This window comes from Betta splendens, chromosome 7 (assembly GCF_900634795.4).
Source record: "Betta splendens chromosome 7, fBetSpl5.4, whole genome shotgun sequence".
Taxonomy (NCBI): domain Eukaryota; kingdom Metazoa; phylum Chordata; class Actinopteri; order Anabantiformes; family Osphronemidae; genus Betta; species Betta splendens.
This window is the reverse complement of record NC_040887.2, coordinates 16,544,501-16,560,818: the sequence shown is the minus strand read 5'-3', so window position 1 is coordinate 16,560,818 and position 16,318 is coordinate 16,544,501. Positions and strand designations below refer to the sequence as shown.

The following is a 16,318-nucleotide window of genomic DNA, read 5'->3' as shown; positions in this document are numbered from 1 at the left end:
CGTGACGTCACTCTGAGCTGACAGGGACGGGAAGATGGCGTCGGCTGGGGCTCACCTCGGTAGCATCACCGCGGCTGTGGCTGCTTGTGTCAGTGTACTGGTCGTGCTGAGCGGCGGAGCACGCGGCGAACAGGTGCCGCTGGTTCTGTGGACGAGCGATGGGTGAGATGCACCGTTAGTCCGGATGGAGGCTGCAGCCCGGCCTCCGCGGCGTCATTTGATCCGCTCCCTTCTTAACGGAACCGAATAAACGACGCTGCGCCTTGTAGTTTTTATAGCGACAGATGCTCGGTGACACTCGACCATTATTATCACCCAGTAGCTGACGGTGATGGTGGAGCCTCTGAGCAAAACACATATTTAAATTAGTTTCTGTACTACTGTATCTTGGTCCAGTCATGTATTTTCCTGCTGAGGTCACACATTGATGTGTGACCAGGGTCTCTCTGGTCCTTGCCCTCCAGTGTCTCCCTTCCCACCCAGACTCCGCCGGCAGCGGGTCACATCGTTGGGCAGCAGCAGCTGGAGTCGTACCTGGAAACGCTTGTGAACACTGGCCCGAGGAACGTGGTTCTGTTCCTGCAGGACAAGGCAAGCACTCCATGAATCCCTCACCAGAGAAGGAACCACAGAACTTGGCTTATGAAAGGAAAAGCGTAGACACAAGATGTTTGTTTGTGTGTTTCTTGCTGTTGACAGCGTTTTCTGTGTTTTCTCAGATGAGCATCGAGGACTTCACCATGTATGGAGGAGCCTTTGGAAACAAGCAGGACAGTGTTTTTCCCAACCTTGAGGTAACACAGAAAACAACTGTTCCTAGTCAGACAACCGAGGGTTGACCCTCATGACTCTGACTCCCGTCCCTCTGACTCCCGTCCCTCTGACTCCCGTCCCTCTGACTCCTGTCCCTCTGACCTCGTCTCTCTGACTCCCGTCCCTCTGACTCCCGTCCCTCTGACTCCTGTCCCTCTGACTCCCGTCCCTCTGCCCACAGGCGGCTCTGACGTCCTCGTCTTCGTCCTTGGTCCTCCCGGCCGTTTCATGGCCTGCCTCCAACGCAGTGATTGGCCACTTGCAGGAGCAGTTGGAAACCTCACCACTGTACATGGACCCGGAGACCCTGAGCCAGCTGAGACTCAACGCTTCCTCACCTGCTCTGCTGGTCTTCAGGCTGCCCTATGGCACTGGGTACGAGAAACTACTGAGTACAGTTATCTCCAACATGTGGGGCTCACATCTAGGTAGTACATGGTTGGTTTATGTTCAGCATTAGGACGCTCTGACCGACAGCCAGAGACATTTAAAACAGTTTGTTATGACAACATGATGTGAGATGTTCCATTATTTCTCAGCTTTGTGATCTACTCTCGCTCATTTAAATGACTCAGGATATTGAATAGGTTCCTAACTTGATGAGACCTTAGTCTTATGATGCGCTGGTTCATTTGTCTTGTTAGTTCAGTTTGTCCAATGTTGTGTTCCTGTTGGCTCAGTGTTGTGAGTCCGGCTGAAAAGGTCCAACCTCCACCATTTTTATGTCTTGTGTTTGTTTCACGTTATCTTGTTGTTCTCGCAGGGCTGATCTGATGTCTGCCAAGGAAATTCTCAGTGGAAATGGTAAGTGTTATTGTACTGTTGCTCATTTTCTCGTTTTACGTTGCTCTCTGCGTTTAGTGATGTGCTGTGATGCATACTGTCTTTCAGATGAGGTCATCGGTCAGGTGTTGAGTGTCATGAAAACCCAGTCGGTTCCGTATGCAGCCATTTACACAGCTCTGCAGCCCTCAAGGGTCAGACATGACATGACCCACAGACACAGCATGTGTAATTCTGTTGGAATATTATTGTTCAGGGTGTCGTCTCTCTTCACGTCTCACTATTTTCTCCTGCAGGAAGCGACTCCTCTGTCCATGGAGGCAGGTCTGGGCGGAGGACGCTCTCTTCTACAGGCCAGAGGTGGATACAGGGACAAGCAGCGCAGAATCAAGGAGAGGCCTGGAGACTATGCGCCTGTGGAGTTTGAGGTCAGCTACACTGAGACTCCTTCAGGTTGTTCTAAACCTAGTTGTACCTAACATGTTGTACTGGGTCGGAGATTCCCTAATGATTCTAAACACCACAATTATGACAGAATTTGGATCAATGCACCAGTGAAATTGGATGAAATGACAGAATCCAACTAATAGAGTTTAATTTATTCAGCCCCATCTTCCTGACATGCTGCCTCTGTACAGGAGGGGGGGAGTACCTGCATCCTCCTGTGGGCCAAGGCTCTGTCAGTGAGCATCCTACGGAGCGGCCGCTGGGAGGACTACGACCTCACCAAGCTCACCTTTGGAGAGGAGGTCAAACCAAAGCTCCATGGCTCAAGTTGCAACAAGACCAAAGCAAAGTAAGATCATGGCATTGATTACTGAATCTACCAATCTAGCCACAGTCAAATGGGCCGATCCCTGGAGAAGTGTTGTTTATTGTCTGAGTGGAAAGTAGAAGCAAATGCCCTGAACCTGCTGGAAATGAACTAAGAACTGAGGCCTGCTCACACACGCAGGAAGCCTGTGTCCCTCGTTTACAGTGTTTTCTGTTGTGTGTTCTTCAGGTTGGTTCTAAATTATGAGAACGTCCTCGGCCACCGCAGCTTCAAAGTGATGTGAGTCTGCACCTTCATCCACAGCCTGCTTTAATTTCAGCATCATGTAAGTCTCCTGTTTGTGTCTTAAGCTTCGCAATGAGCCAGCGTTACTACAAAGTGTCCGCCCGCCGCTGGTTCACACTCGACACTGTGGAGCTGCAGTATGACGGCACCAAGGCCACTTTCAATGGGAGCAGGAGCATCTACGCCCCCAGCGAGTTCTCGTACCGCTGCGAGTCCGTCACCAGCTTCCGATGGCCGCTGCTCGTCCCACACTCCTCCCAAGATCCGGCCAATCAGTGGAAGGTCTCCTTCGAAGACTTCCAGGTATGGATCGTTTTATTATTATGAACTTAGACATACAGTCAGGCTGTCACTATACAGTATGTGTGACTTTTATTAAACCAATTCTAGATCCAGGGCTTCAACGTGAGTGGCAGTGACTTTTCCTATGCCAGTGACTGCGCCGGCTTCTTCTCCCCTGGCATCTGGATGGGTCTGATGACCAGTCTTCTCATGGTCCTAGTTCTCACATACGGCCTACACATGATCATGCGGCTCCACACTATGGACCGTTTTGATGATCCCAAGGGTCCGGCCATTGCTGTGCCTCAAACTGAGTAACTCCACGATGTGTCCATCTCCTCTCCTTTCTCTCCCTGACATCTCGTTTCACTGCACTGCTTCCTTTCATTCCAGTCCCCAGTCGTTTGTAGTTTACCGAATAATTAGCCGTGCTGTTTGTAATGTGCAGCCTCAGTATATTTGAGTCACACTTGTAATGAGTTTCCAGCTGTGATGGCAAGTGAAAAATCAGTTCACAATCAGGTTGTGGTTCAGTCTAAACATATAGTTTTAACCAGAACATACAGTCGACTGTAGCTTCTGGTTTATAGTATAAACCCAAGTCATTTGTTTGTATCCCATGAACAGCGACAGCAGGAATCTAGTGTGAGCAGTGATGAGCCCTTTAGATCAGGCTGTGGACAACAGACATCCCAAAGCTTCTGTTCAGGGCCGATTCTTTGACCAACTTGATGTCTTGTTATCACCTTTTGGGTTTTTCAAACATGACCGTGGTTCCACTGATGCTGATCCATGAGGCCCAGGCTGGGATTTATATATGATGTACGGCAGCAGAACATAAAGAAATAGAAATGTTATTTATTGGTGAACCTACTGTAGTTTGTGTGTAAATACGAATATAGTTGTTGAATGAAGAACTCACTTGAAGTGTTTTGTTTCATGGTTGAATTTTTCGTTTTTAATGTTTTTCAGTTTACTTAAATGTGATTTTTATTTCCCAGTTTTGGTGGCTCAGCTGAGTGTTTATTTTATTTATTTGGATGGTTCATTGTAACTATCAGTGGTGTGTTGTTCTATGTTGTGCTGCTGCTGTGAATGCAATAAAATCTGTGAAGTCCAGTATCATTCATCAGGCAGAGCTCTGTTATGATCGTACAGTATTTTTAACTGTACAAAGAGTGTTGTCACAAAAGAGCCAGAGATATGCGAGAGTCAGTAGTTAAGTCTTTTACTGTCATGTCACGATACAAAGAAATGAAAACACCCAATCAGACAAAAACTAAATCAAACAAGCAGCTGCACCTTTTCCTTTTAGTGGCAGATTTAGTTACGAGCATTATTCATCCAGCGCCACCATTAATTTGACACATAGAAAAACAGTAACAAGTAAGAAAATTCTAAACTATCTCCTGCTTCTAGTTAATAGTTGGATTCCAAACATAACATAAGAGTATCTCAGAGCCAACATTGAATCCATACCGTTACTGTTACATATGCTCATGATCAGGGATTTTCATTGGAACCGTAGTGGGGATCACAGCTAATGGTAACCTGACCCCTGGAGCCTTGTTCAGGTTTAACGGAATCTGAATCCAATGAAGAGCCTTAGTAGCTGGAGCTCATTCAGGCTCTGTTGGTAAAACCAGCCCAGAGAAGCAGACGCACACCATTTGGTATAAATGTGACTGAAGCCATATTTACCTCTTACTGTACCCATGAAAATCATAATTTCATTCTATTTGCATGTGACAGCTGTTAAATCATAACTGAGACATAACATGAAGCTTCAACGCATCTCTGAGCTTTATGAGGCTGAACAAACTTTTTGTTTCCACCAGCTGATCATTTTACTGCGACTAAAAAAATTGGACAAGAACATACAAATGTGGAGACACAAACAAAAATAGCAACAAATCCTAGAATGAAGACAAAACTATTTAACAGAAATGAAAAGAATTAGAAATGTCGAGTTCTCTCTGACTTAGCGAATCATCAGGCTCCATAATTGGCATCAAATGAGAGGAGAAGGCGACTTGTTACAGAAGCTAAAGCCAGCACTTGTTCAGTCGTATTCCACTCATTAAGCAAAGCTCCATATTATGTTTGAGGCTCCGCCGCAGCTCATCAGCCTTGAGTCACGTAAAGGAAGACGTTCAAGTCTTCTGATGAGCAACACATGTTAGTGCTACTGAAGCAGGGAATACACGTGTGCTGCCGATTTCCCTTCCAAAAAAAAGCAGTGGGATAATTTTAAACACTGGGGCTACCAGCTGCTCAGCCTCAGAACTAACGGGATTTTACTGGACAAGCTCGACTGCTGCTCCTTCCCTGACTGGGAGCCTCCTAGCAAGGATCCCACAGCGCTTCACACAGCGGAGCAGCATCTGTTCTGGAAGAGCTGCTCGACGACGGACGAGTCGGCCAGTGTGGAGATGTCGCCAAGGTCTCGCTCATTGCAGGCAATTTTGCGCAGCACACGTCGCATGATCTTTCCTGCAGAGTGGAGAGTTTGAGTAAAATCACCAACTCAGACACCAGAGAACGTAATATATGCACCAATTGATTAAAAAACTAAAAAGCCCATCATTAACTGCAGTAAGTGTAATTGAAGTAAGCTCCCAGCAGCTGTACAGCTTGAGGACTCATTTACCAGATCTGGTCTTGGGGAGTCCTGGAGCGTTCTGGATGTAGTCTGGTGTTGCAATGGCCCCGATCTTCTCCCTCACTGGACAAACCAAACAAAAAGGGCTTTAGGACAACTTCATCAGACACAAGCAAGAAAGTTCCACATGATTCAACCCTCTACAGGGCGGCGGGTTGGCACCCAGACAACAGATGGGTCCAATATCCACCAACCTTGTTTTTTGAGTTGAGCCTCCAGCGTGTGGTTATACGTCACTCCCTCCGCCAGCGTTACAAAGCAGTAGAGGCTTTCTCCTTTGACAGGATGAGGTCGACCCACCACAGCAGCCTCGGCTACGGCCTCGTGCTCCACCAGGGCCGACTCTACCTCTGCTGTACTTAACAGGTGACCTGAGAGGGAGAAGCCAATTGTTTAGGCTGCCATGTCCCACTTTAACCGTCAAACACCACTTTAGGTGAACTACCAAGCAGCACAGTGCCGCAAACTCTGCTTACCAGAGACATTCAGCATGTCGTCGATCCGCCCCGTTATCCAATAGTAGCCATCTTTGTCTCTGCGGCAACCTTTAAGATCAGAATGATGGTGATGGTGAGTGCGCTGGTCAGCAGGGCACTTCCTAAAGCCACACACGTTAAACCATCTCACCATCGCCTGTGACGTAGTATCCAGGGAACTTCTTGAAGTAGGTGGTTTCAAACCTCTGATGGTTTCCATACACCGTCCTCATCACACCGGGCCACGGTTGTTTGAACACCTATAAAGGACGCATGGATGTAAAGGAGATCAACAGCATGTACACACAGCTAGTTACAGAAATAAAGAGTTCGGGTGTTTGCTAAAGCTGACCAGGTATCCCTCACACGGACCCTCCAGCTCCTCTCCCGACTCATTGAGGACGGCTGGGACAACTCCAAAAAACGGAAAGGTCTGGACGATAACATGAAATGTGGCAGATGTTACTCTTCTCCTTTTGCACTAAATCAAAATTGTTTTCATCACATACTCACAGCTGATCCAGGTTTCAGGGGTGTCGCTGCTGGTAGAGGAGTTAACACATGTCCACCCTAAGAGTGATACAGAAATGTGATAAACAGACGAGGCTGCTGTTTCAGACTGTAGCTGATGCTTTTAAGTCACATACAGTTTCTGTTTGCCAGAAGGTGTCAACAATGGGACACTTCTTCTCCCCCACCACGTTGTAATACCACAGCCAGGCCTCAGGGTTGATGGGCTCTCCCACGGTCCCCAAGACTTTCAGAGACTCTCGCTTATACCTTCAGTGAGACGAGCAGACAATCAGCACCCTCCTTATACCAGAGATTGTGTGGAGTTACCAGTAACAGGCCCGCGCCACAGGCAGACAAACTGACTCACTTCTGCACTGGCTCACTGCCGTACTTCATCAACAGCCTAATGGCGGTTGGAGCAGTGTAGAACTTGGTCACATGATATTTGTCCACAATCTCCCACATGCGGCTCACATCTGGATACGTGGGCAGGCCTTCAAACTTACACCAAGAAAACAGAGAGATGTTAACTTTAGCAACTCTTCTTGTATTGTTTCTGCATTTCTTTTAAAAAGACTAAGCCAGAAATGCTGCAGGTCCACGCACTTAAACAAGTTGCTGCTATTCACAGCTTTGTCAAGTGAAGCTCACACGTCACTAGCTGATCAACACATCAATATTTAAGTTAATACAATGATGCTGCACCTGTACAAGGTGAGAAGTTAATTATCAGCTCTCAGATGGAATAATTTAAAGGTCCCACCTCTCGCCCACAATGCTGGTATAGACTCCAGCAGCCCAGTGTCCCTTAAGAGGACCAGCGGCTAATGGACGGACGGACTTGTGGAACAATTACTGTTTGTGGTTTCCTTCAGAGGGAACTCACCAGGACACTGGTGGCTCCATTGGCTAGTGGACCATAAGTGATGTAGGAGTGTCCTGTGATCCAGCCGATGTCTGCGGTGCACCAGTAGACGTCATCGGGCTGGTAGTCAAACACCATCTTGAAGGTAGTGGCTGTGTAGAGCATGTAGCCGCTGAGTGTGTGAAGAACTCCCTAAACAGAAGGTTTCAATTCAACAAATTATCACATAAGACAGACACATGGTCAGAGTGGCATCATCTCACTGTGGACTCCATCATTTACTGAGAACACATTCAAACAGATGAGCTATTAAAGGCAACTTTTATAATATGTACCAAATGTGCAAGACTGAACATGCTAATGTGAATCTCCACAGGAGTCCTAGAGTGGAACATCGCTCACACCTGAGACTACATGAAGCTACATCCAGCTCTCGTTATATTCAACAGAAATGTAAAAGCTCACAGTTCACTCGTGTACTGTTCTACCTTTGGTTTCCCGGTTGAGCCGCTGGTATAGAGGATGAAAAGAGGATGTTCAGACTCGCACCACTCTGGTTCACACTCATCTGAAGCGTCGCACAGCAGAGTGTGCCAACAAAGGTCCACCTCAGGGTTCCACGGGACCTGTTGAAATAAACAAACACATAAAGGGAGTTATTAATGAACATGATACCACAATCATCTAAAGCAAAAAAGGAAGACGGTTAGTCTGACATGCCTCACACAGAAGACAGCCAAGAATTAGAAGGACCTAGTCAGAGCTGGTCATTTTTTAACGGGAAAAACGTTACTGTTGTTAAAACATGTACTAAAAGTCTAAAACTCCAACAGAGAAAGACACAGATTCATCTGTGAAGGAGAACATGACTGCACAAAGCTTTTCAAATCTGAAGTGGAAGCACAACGAGCATCAGGTGTGTGACCGAGCGTGAGGGTAACAGCTGCCTGAAGCTAGAGACCAACTCACAGAGAAGAGAAATAAACTTATGACGTCAACCAAAGAAAACAGCTGATCGTTTTCATCTCAACAACGTATTCACAGGAAGAAGAGGAAGAAGCAATGGGAAGGCATCAGCCCAAAGTTTAGCTTCAGCCAGAGCCCATCGAGGGGAGAAGCCATGCTGTGAAGAGATCCGCTGTACAACATCATGTACCTGGACACGCTCAGAGAGTTTGATGCAACACCCTTTGTTAAACAGCATCACCACATGTTAACAACGTTTGTTATTCAGGGCTGAGGGCTTGAAGCCCGGCTGTGGTCAGATGGTTCAGCTTCCATCTGTGCCCTTTGTCTCTGACCGGCGACACCCAGAACTAACGCTGTTAACATGGACTCTCTGGGACTAGAGGCTGCCTCAGTCACAGCAGCAGCCAAACCATCACAGAGTGTAAAGTGTCGCGATACAAAGACACAGTGTCAATTCAACTCAAGCCTGTAGAGAATTTACATTTTACCTTTTCAGAAATAAACTGCTGTTACTGGGTAAAAATTCTAAATAATAATTGAATAATTTCAATAGAATTCCAATTAGGTTACCTACATAGGGATTCTTATTATTATTGTTTATACCCAGGAAAATGTAAATTCCAGTGGTTGAATTTCCCCTTTAACAAACTAAAAATGTGAAGATGTATTGAGAGGTGAGTGGAGAAGAAACAAAAATACCTGTGGAACCGGACGGCTTTTCTTTACCCACTGTTTCTCCTGTTGAACGGATGGAAGGAGGAGGAGGAGGAAAGAGAAGTTAATGAGGTAGAAGAACAAAACAAAGGAAACCATCCACAAATGTTCCCTCCAGCTGAATCGCTGAAAAAGGTTTAGGAGGATTTCGGCTTAAGGTCAAACATTTAGACTCTATAGGCCACAGACATCAGCTGGAGAAACCAAGCCCAGACTCTGCTTCTATGTGTCCTTATCCTGGTTGGCAGTAAGATCAAACATGGTTCATGCCATAACAATTGTTATCACCTAGGTAATAGAGGACTTGCTTTAAACTGCAAGTACGTAAATAACCACTGTGGTCCACATCTCTCTCTGGTTGCACAAGACAGTGCTCCTGTCCTGGCTTCTGGCAGCAGCAGGTTCAAATCCACCTAGCACCAACTGGACGGCTGCTCCACTAATATAGTAGCAGGTACACTGACGTTATAGTTACGATGGTTGTGTACTGACATGTTTTGTTGTCTTCCTTTTTGTCCCTTTTACACCATGACAGGACTGATGAACAAATAATAGACTCGTTGTTTACCTGTAGATCAGGACAGGATCGCTTGGCAGGAGGAGACTGGCAGCCCAGAGCAGCGTCCTCTGCTTCTTTGGACAAGTGCTTTAGCATTATGCACTTCTTAACAGGAAACCCCCTACAAAGACAGAAGCATGATATTCTTGCCATTATGCTCAGAACCAGTCCCACTGTTCCTTCCTGTTTGCCTTTAGGATGTCACCTCGCCTGCCCTGTGTGTCCAGGTTTGGTGTCTGTGGACAGCTTACATGTCTTTGCATTTCTGCAGGGCTTCATCAGCCAAAAGCTTGAGTTGGATCAGCTTATCTCCTCGATAGAAACCGTCTGAAAGACAACAGTTGTATGGTAACTGAGTGTGAGAGATCATTGATGAATACCAAAGAGGATGTTAAATATTTAGGCCACTGGCAAAACAAAAATCAGTCTTTCACTGGTCAGGCCACACTTTATGCTAGCTTCAGAATCCATGTAGCACAGCAATAAATTCGTGAGTTTGTCCTAGGCATCTCACATTTAGTTGTAAACATGCCTTTATGCCCATGTGAGCTGTTACAGACACTGTCTTTGTCACTGCAGTGTTTTCTGCACATGTTACAGCCATCGCTTCTCATCATGTTTTAAAAAGGTAAAAATCAATGCAGTACTTCCAAAAAGAATCATGATGATGATGATGATCCTCCATTGTGTTATTCGCAAACTCACCAGCTGTGAGGAGCAGGGAACACTTGGAGTCCATGATTCTCTCACACAGAGACTCGGCGGAGAACCCGGCAAACTGGAAAAGGCAGCACATGTACAGTTAACGCCCACATTTGGACCGACCACCTTTAACCTCTCATGCAACTTCAACTCACCACTATGGAGTGAACCGCTCCGATTCGGGTGCAGGCCAACATGGCTACCACAAGCTCCACTACCATGGGCATGTAAATAGACACACGGTCGCCCTTCTTCACTCCTGGTGAAGCAGACAGAAGGTTTAGTGCTATTCTGAGCAATAAGGGACAGGCAGACATCTGTTAAATGCATCAGTTTAGATCAAAGTCAAATGCTGATTAACAAAATCAAAGTAAAAATTAAGGGGCTCGCAGCAAACATGGACACTTATCAGCTCCGGATGCATATCACAACACAGTTGGATGATTGTTACAACCTTGGGACTTGAGGACGTTGGCAAACTGACAGACTCGGTGTAAGAGCTCCCTGTAGGTCACAGACAGGTCATCTCCAGGCTCGTTGCCCTCCCTGAGTTTAACAGACAAAAAAAGGTCGCAGTAAACATCAAATGTCTAAACACACCGATGGTTATAATAAATATATAAGGAACTCTATATAGCTGTTTTTATAGAAGTCATCTCATGGAGCTTTAGCTTAAAGCTCTCACAGAACAGAACAGAACAGAACAGAACAGAACAGAGCAGAACAGAACCGAGCAGAACAGAAGAGAGAAGCAACTCTGAGTGTCAGTGGAGAGGACAGGCTCAGGGTGGACCTTCATGGTGCTGCTTTAATCACCACGGGGCCTTTATTTGGCTCTGTCCTCCGTGTTTATGTTCGTGGTCACACTTTAGGCTAAAAGGCTTCAGTGCAGTTAGTGTTAAAAAATGAGCATTGTGGAAATGTAAAGTCGAGCTTGTCTGTTGTGAAACTGAGGACATTACAATCTTTGCCAAACAGAATCATCTTCATTTGAGGAACTGTGTGCTTGCAAAAGCCCTGTTCAGGCTCACACACTACACACCGAGCTTTTAGACTAATATCACAAAGAGCGACAGCTCTGCCTCCAGGTCAGAGAACACACAAACGTTGTTACACAAGAGCCTTTGAGACTGTTTCTCTGCATCAGTGTAAAAAATGAAAAATGTGACAGGACTAGGGGGCAGAGTGACTGTTGGTCCAGCTACGGTGTCTGTACTGCAGCTCGTCATTGTCGGACTGACTGCTTGGCTCCCGTTGCACGCTCACATGGTCGAGTGTAAACCTTTACTGAAAAATGCTGTTATTTGTTACACAACAATGTAAACAAACTTTTAGCTTTGGCTAATACATTAGCATTAGAATACATATTAAAACCATGCTCTAGGCCAATAACCCAACATCAATAAAGTGAAATATTTGTAACATTCTTACTCCAATAATCACAGACCAGTTAGGTCATACCTTGAGTGAGGAAATATGTTGCACTGGTGAATTTATAATGCCAGAATTGCAACAGAATTCCAGTGTGTCTCATCCATCTGAGCTCACTTTTCCAGTTTCAAACAAAGAAGGTCACGCCCAGCTGAAACTCTGGCTGTGGCCTCATCAACACTTATCAGGCTCTAGGAGTTGCAATGGAGGCCACAGGTTTTACTGCTCTGATCCGTCATAACAGCACCACTTTAAAGGCCCTGTTTAACTTCTTCTGGAAGTGCCCTCATCCTAACTAGGGCTTCTTTAAGAATGGGGGTAAGATGGCTGTAAGCATGCGAGCCGCAGCATTGTGCTCCAACTGTAAGCAACAGAGAGGCTAAACTCCTGCATACAGATTATTACAGCACTGAAACAAACCAAACTGCTGTAATACTCTGATGAAAGCACGAATGACGGTTTGAATATTAGCCAAGGATAAACGACACCTCGTCAGGGATAAAACGAGTAACTGCCCAACTGTTACTCATTTAGGGAAAATCCTTAACTCCAGTCACTTTGCACTGAAACGTCTGCTCAGTCACTCTGTTTTTCACAAATGTCTAATTATGTTGCACACTGTGCTACAAAGAGGCCGTTTCTCAGTCTACCTACTTTTCTGTACTTGTGTTCTTGAAGATCAGTAAGCTTCATCAGCCAAAGCTCAGGTACAACTCTGAGTCTGTGCACCCCAACAGCCTCGCAGAGCAACTACCCCGGAGTGTTGATGCTCTGCCCAGTTTTTGGTAGATGCACCAGGAGCAGACTTGCATAAACTTGTGGAGCATTTTTACAACAGCGAGAGACAGATGCAGCAAACATTAACTTTTCTACGATGGTTGTTATACTGTATGGTTATACGATACGATGGTTGTATATACTCATAAATTTCATTTTTAGGTTTGTGATAAAGGGCAATAAAACAGCTACGAGGAAGAGAGAAACACCAGTTAATGTAAAACTGAAGTAGTTTAACAGAAGCAAAGTCAAAGCTTCAGGATCTCAAGGCCCCTAGACCACTGAGTGAACACAAGGCAATTTATGCTCAAGATAAAGATGGCAATGAAAACAGAAAAGAGCGACAGAAATGACCATGTTCGTTTAGCAAGCAAGAACATATGAAGCATTAAAAGCCTGAATGAGCTGACTCCTCCTGGACAAACACTGTCTGAAAATCAAATGTCATGTTCTAGATTAGTAGAAAATAGACACACCCAATTCAAGACAAATCTGAAGCCAACACTCATACCAAGACAAGCATGTTGTCAAACTTTGAAAAGCTACAAGGATACAGTCACATAAAGCACTGTTTGCACACAAAAGAGGAGGAGGATCCTGTGACGCAGAATTCTGTCAACGGATTCTGACAAACACACACACACAAACACACACACACACACACACACACACACACACACACACACACACACACACAGATTTACTAACCAGTAGAAGGCCACATTATTGCCAAGATTCCGCTCGCGTATGTTGTAATCGAGGAGGTTGTAGCAGATGTTGGTGGAGGCGCCCTCCATACACTTGACAAAGACTTCTCCTTTGGTCACGTCAAAGTTGTAGTCAAGGAACTGACCTGTGTGTTTCGTCTTCCAAAAGAAATCTTTGGCGATACCCCCCCAGAACTCTGTGGGCCAAAAGCAGACTGTTCAGTGTTTCCAAACAACACAAAACACATGAGCAACGATACAAGCTACGATACAACAAAAGCAGATGGTTACACATTTTCTCATAGTACTGGTAACAATGATAAACACTATCTCCCAGTCTGAACTATAACTTAATGTGCATTATTATTATTATTATTGTTGTTGTTGATAAAGGGCTGACACACATTTATAAAACCTAAGTAATTTAGTATTAATAATAACATAATTAGGTTTAATATGTCCAATTAGAGCAATTCTTATATTTTCATGTAAAAAGCAGTGGTCTCTGATCTCTTACCATCCGGACTCTCTATAGATTTCAAGTAGAGATCTTTATATTTCTCAAAACTGGAGATGTGAGCTTCCTTCTTCAGGTCCAGGGACCCGTGGAAGACGTCTTCCTTCGGTACTTTGTCGGGAATCATGTCTCTGAAGCGTTTCTCACGTTAGTTAACACACCGCCTTTCACTAGACCCAAAAGAACCGGCCAGATGACGACTTGGAGAGCACGCAACAACCTGCAGTCCTCCTCAGAGCAGCATAATGAATCAATGCAGCTACGAGCTAGCAGAAAAGTTAATTCAAACTTCCTTGTTTAGCAGGTTGAGATTTCGTTATATCTAAACGTTCAAAAGTCCAGTTTGTATCGAAATGGGACAGCCCCGTGTGTTAAGTACCATCCAGACCGTGTGAATCTCCTCGCTCCAAATGACACAGTCCTGCACACACGACACGGGTGACTGGGTATCCTGCTAAGCTAACAAGCTAAGCTAATGTAATCTGCAACATAGGACGACAACGGTAACGGTTCCCCTATCCAAGTCGGTCTCTTCTGGGTTTAAACACCTAGTGTATTTTTTTCTACTCGGTTTAAAAGTTTGATTCAGGTCTGCAGAGCGTCATTCATGCCGTTGAAACAGTTCTGTCACAACAGTGACAGTTGACCGCTTCTTCTTCTTCTGTCCTTTCTTTTGCAGAGCTTAGCTGCGAACGCGCTCTAGCAAAGCAGGTCCGACAGCCAATCTACTACAAACTCTTCCTCTTCTTCTTCTTCTTCTTCTTCGTCATCTGCTTCTTCTTCAAATTTACTTGCGGATGGCAACCAACAAAATAGTGCATTACCGCCACCAACAGGTCAGGAGCGTTGCCCAGGAGCAGAAAAATATCCGCATCTACGTGATTTCTAAATCTGGTAAAAAGATTTCTTCTACTTCGAACTTAAGTTGTTTAATTGTTTCAGTGTTTTGAATGTGATACCCTTTTTGTCTTTCATATTTTTAACCATTACACTATAATAAGTTACTGTCTCTTCTATCCCATTAGACTCACATTTGCCTGTTACTTCCTTATGATATCATAAGTTCAGTGTGTCCTTCGAAGTGTTGATCATATATGATATATGACATGATATCTTTCTTTGCAACATATGGAACCATCAGCCTTTTTCTTCCGCCTCCCCTAAAACTGACTTCAATTATATGTTGACATTGTATAGATACAGCAAACACAGGCCATGTGGAAATACGGTTTTATTGTCCGTAAGAAAACTTGTTTAAAAAAAACACAACTTTAACAGATAGTAACAAACTAGCAGAGGCATTCAGACACTCATCGCTGCTGAGTTTCTGTGCAGGAAAAGGTCACAGGCCGCTGTCACTGTTTAAGCCATCACTTCACTTTGCTCAGCACTTTGAATGCAGGGTCCCACTAACACATCAGTAACCTGTTTCATCTGATCGGAGGAAGGAAGGCCTCACGGTGATAACTACATATGCCACTGACTAAAGACATCAACATCAAACACTGCACAGATGTCCTCAGTAACAATTACACTTCACCGTTATAATCAAATGCATATCTTCATCTCTGGCAAGTCACACAGATCACACTGACTTTCTATAGACTGTTAGCAGAGACAAGTTCACCTCCTGAAAGGACACTAGTCCCTTTTAACCTTGGGCAACACCACGCAGGTCTCCACTGAAGCCAATGCCAGCAGGAGACAGCATGGCCACACACAGTGCTGTGTAGGTGCTCAGAGTGAAAGAGGCTGCAATGATTTGTTGTTGCATTAATCTACCAAAATAAAAACAAGATTCACCAAACAGGCCAAGGTCCCCAGGACATCAGTAGATGATGAAATGTTTGAAGTGTGTTCAACAGCATGAACAGGCTTCAGGGTGGATCAACACCTGGCAGATTGGCTCAACCAGTTGCATACAAATCTTGTTGAACTATGATGTGAGAACTTGCTCTTTATTCAGTTTCTAGAGAAATTAAAACATTCATAACAATGCAATAAAACTGCAGCCGTATTTGGAGGAATCCTACTACAATGAGGTTTTAGTTAACATACATATCACAGGCATCCCAGTGACACCAGGAAGCCAACTGGGAGGCCCTGCCTAGCATCCTAAGCTGCAGCCTGCCCCCTGAACTTTACCTCAAAGCCCTACAGCCACATCAGTCGAGCATTACAACAATAAAAAGACTTAGGCCAATATGTCCACTCACTAAGTCAAACAGTGCTTTGATTGTGGAGTCACTCGTTTCACTGCACAGAAAAGAAACCGTCATTACTGCAGTTGCATTCTACAAACCTACAAAGACACAAGCCTTGGCTCAAACCACTAACATTCACAGGAACCGCAACCATGTTAAAAGGCAGCTGAGCCATCCAGCGGAACAAGCTCAAATCAGCTCCACAAACTCTGTGTTCATCTAAAGCCAGTAGGAAGACAGACTCACTGTAAACGTGTATTGGTTGTTGCTGTATCTGCATTGGA

General features: G+C 45.0%; 2 protein-coding genes across 3 annotated transcripts; one reads left to right on the top strand and one right to left on the bottom strand.

Annotated features, from left to right (window-relative positions):
* atp6ap1a (ATPase H+ transporting accessory protein 1a) lies at positions 1-4,057 on the top strand. Its single transcript, XM_029156419.3, has 11 exons — positions 1-162; positions 465-591; positions 720-794; positions 995-1,188; positions 1,577-1,617; positions 1,705-1,790; positions 1,893-2,024; positions 2,235-2,392; positions 2,600-2,650; positions 2,722-2,959; positions 3,047-4,057. The coding sequence occupies exons 1-11, from the start codon at positions 35-37 to the stop codon at positions 3,254-3,256; spliced, it is 1,440 nt and encodes a 479-aa protein (XP_029012252.1). The 5' UTR covers positions 1-34; the 3' UTR covers positions 3,257-4,057.
* A 93-nt stretch (positions 4,058-4,150) lies between these two features.
* acss2 (acyl-CoA synthetase short chain family member 2) lies at positions 4,151-14,536 on the bottom strand. Of its 2 annotated transcripts, XM_029156416.3 has the most exons (19): positions 13,831-14,535; positions 13,315-13,510; positions 10,853-10,944; positions 10,554-10,657; positions 10,402-10,474; positions 9,948-10,023; positions 9,706-9,817; positions 9,123-9,161; positions 7,943-8,080; positions 7,476-7,646; positions 6,957-7,090; positions 6,724-6,856; positions 6,590-6,646; positions 6,429-6,509; positions 6,228-6,336; positions 6,077-6,145; positions 5,795-5,971; positions 5,589-5,663; positions 4,151-5,431 (listed from the first exon to the last, which is right to left on the bottom strand). In XM_029156416.3, the coding sequence occupies exons 1-19, from the start codon at positions 13,955-13,957 to the stop codon at positions 5,304-5,306; spliced, it is 2,091 nt and encodes a 696-aa protein (XP_029012249.1). In that variant the 5' UTR covers positions 13,958-14,535; the 3' UTR covers positions 4,151-5,303. The 2 variants fall into 2 exon arrangements, with proteins under 2 accessions (XP_029012249.1, XP_029012250.1); XM_029156417.3 differs by lacking the exon at positions 9,123-9,161 and having other exon boundaries at positions 13,831-14,536.
* Positions 14,537-16,318: the final 1,782 nt, after the last annotated feature.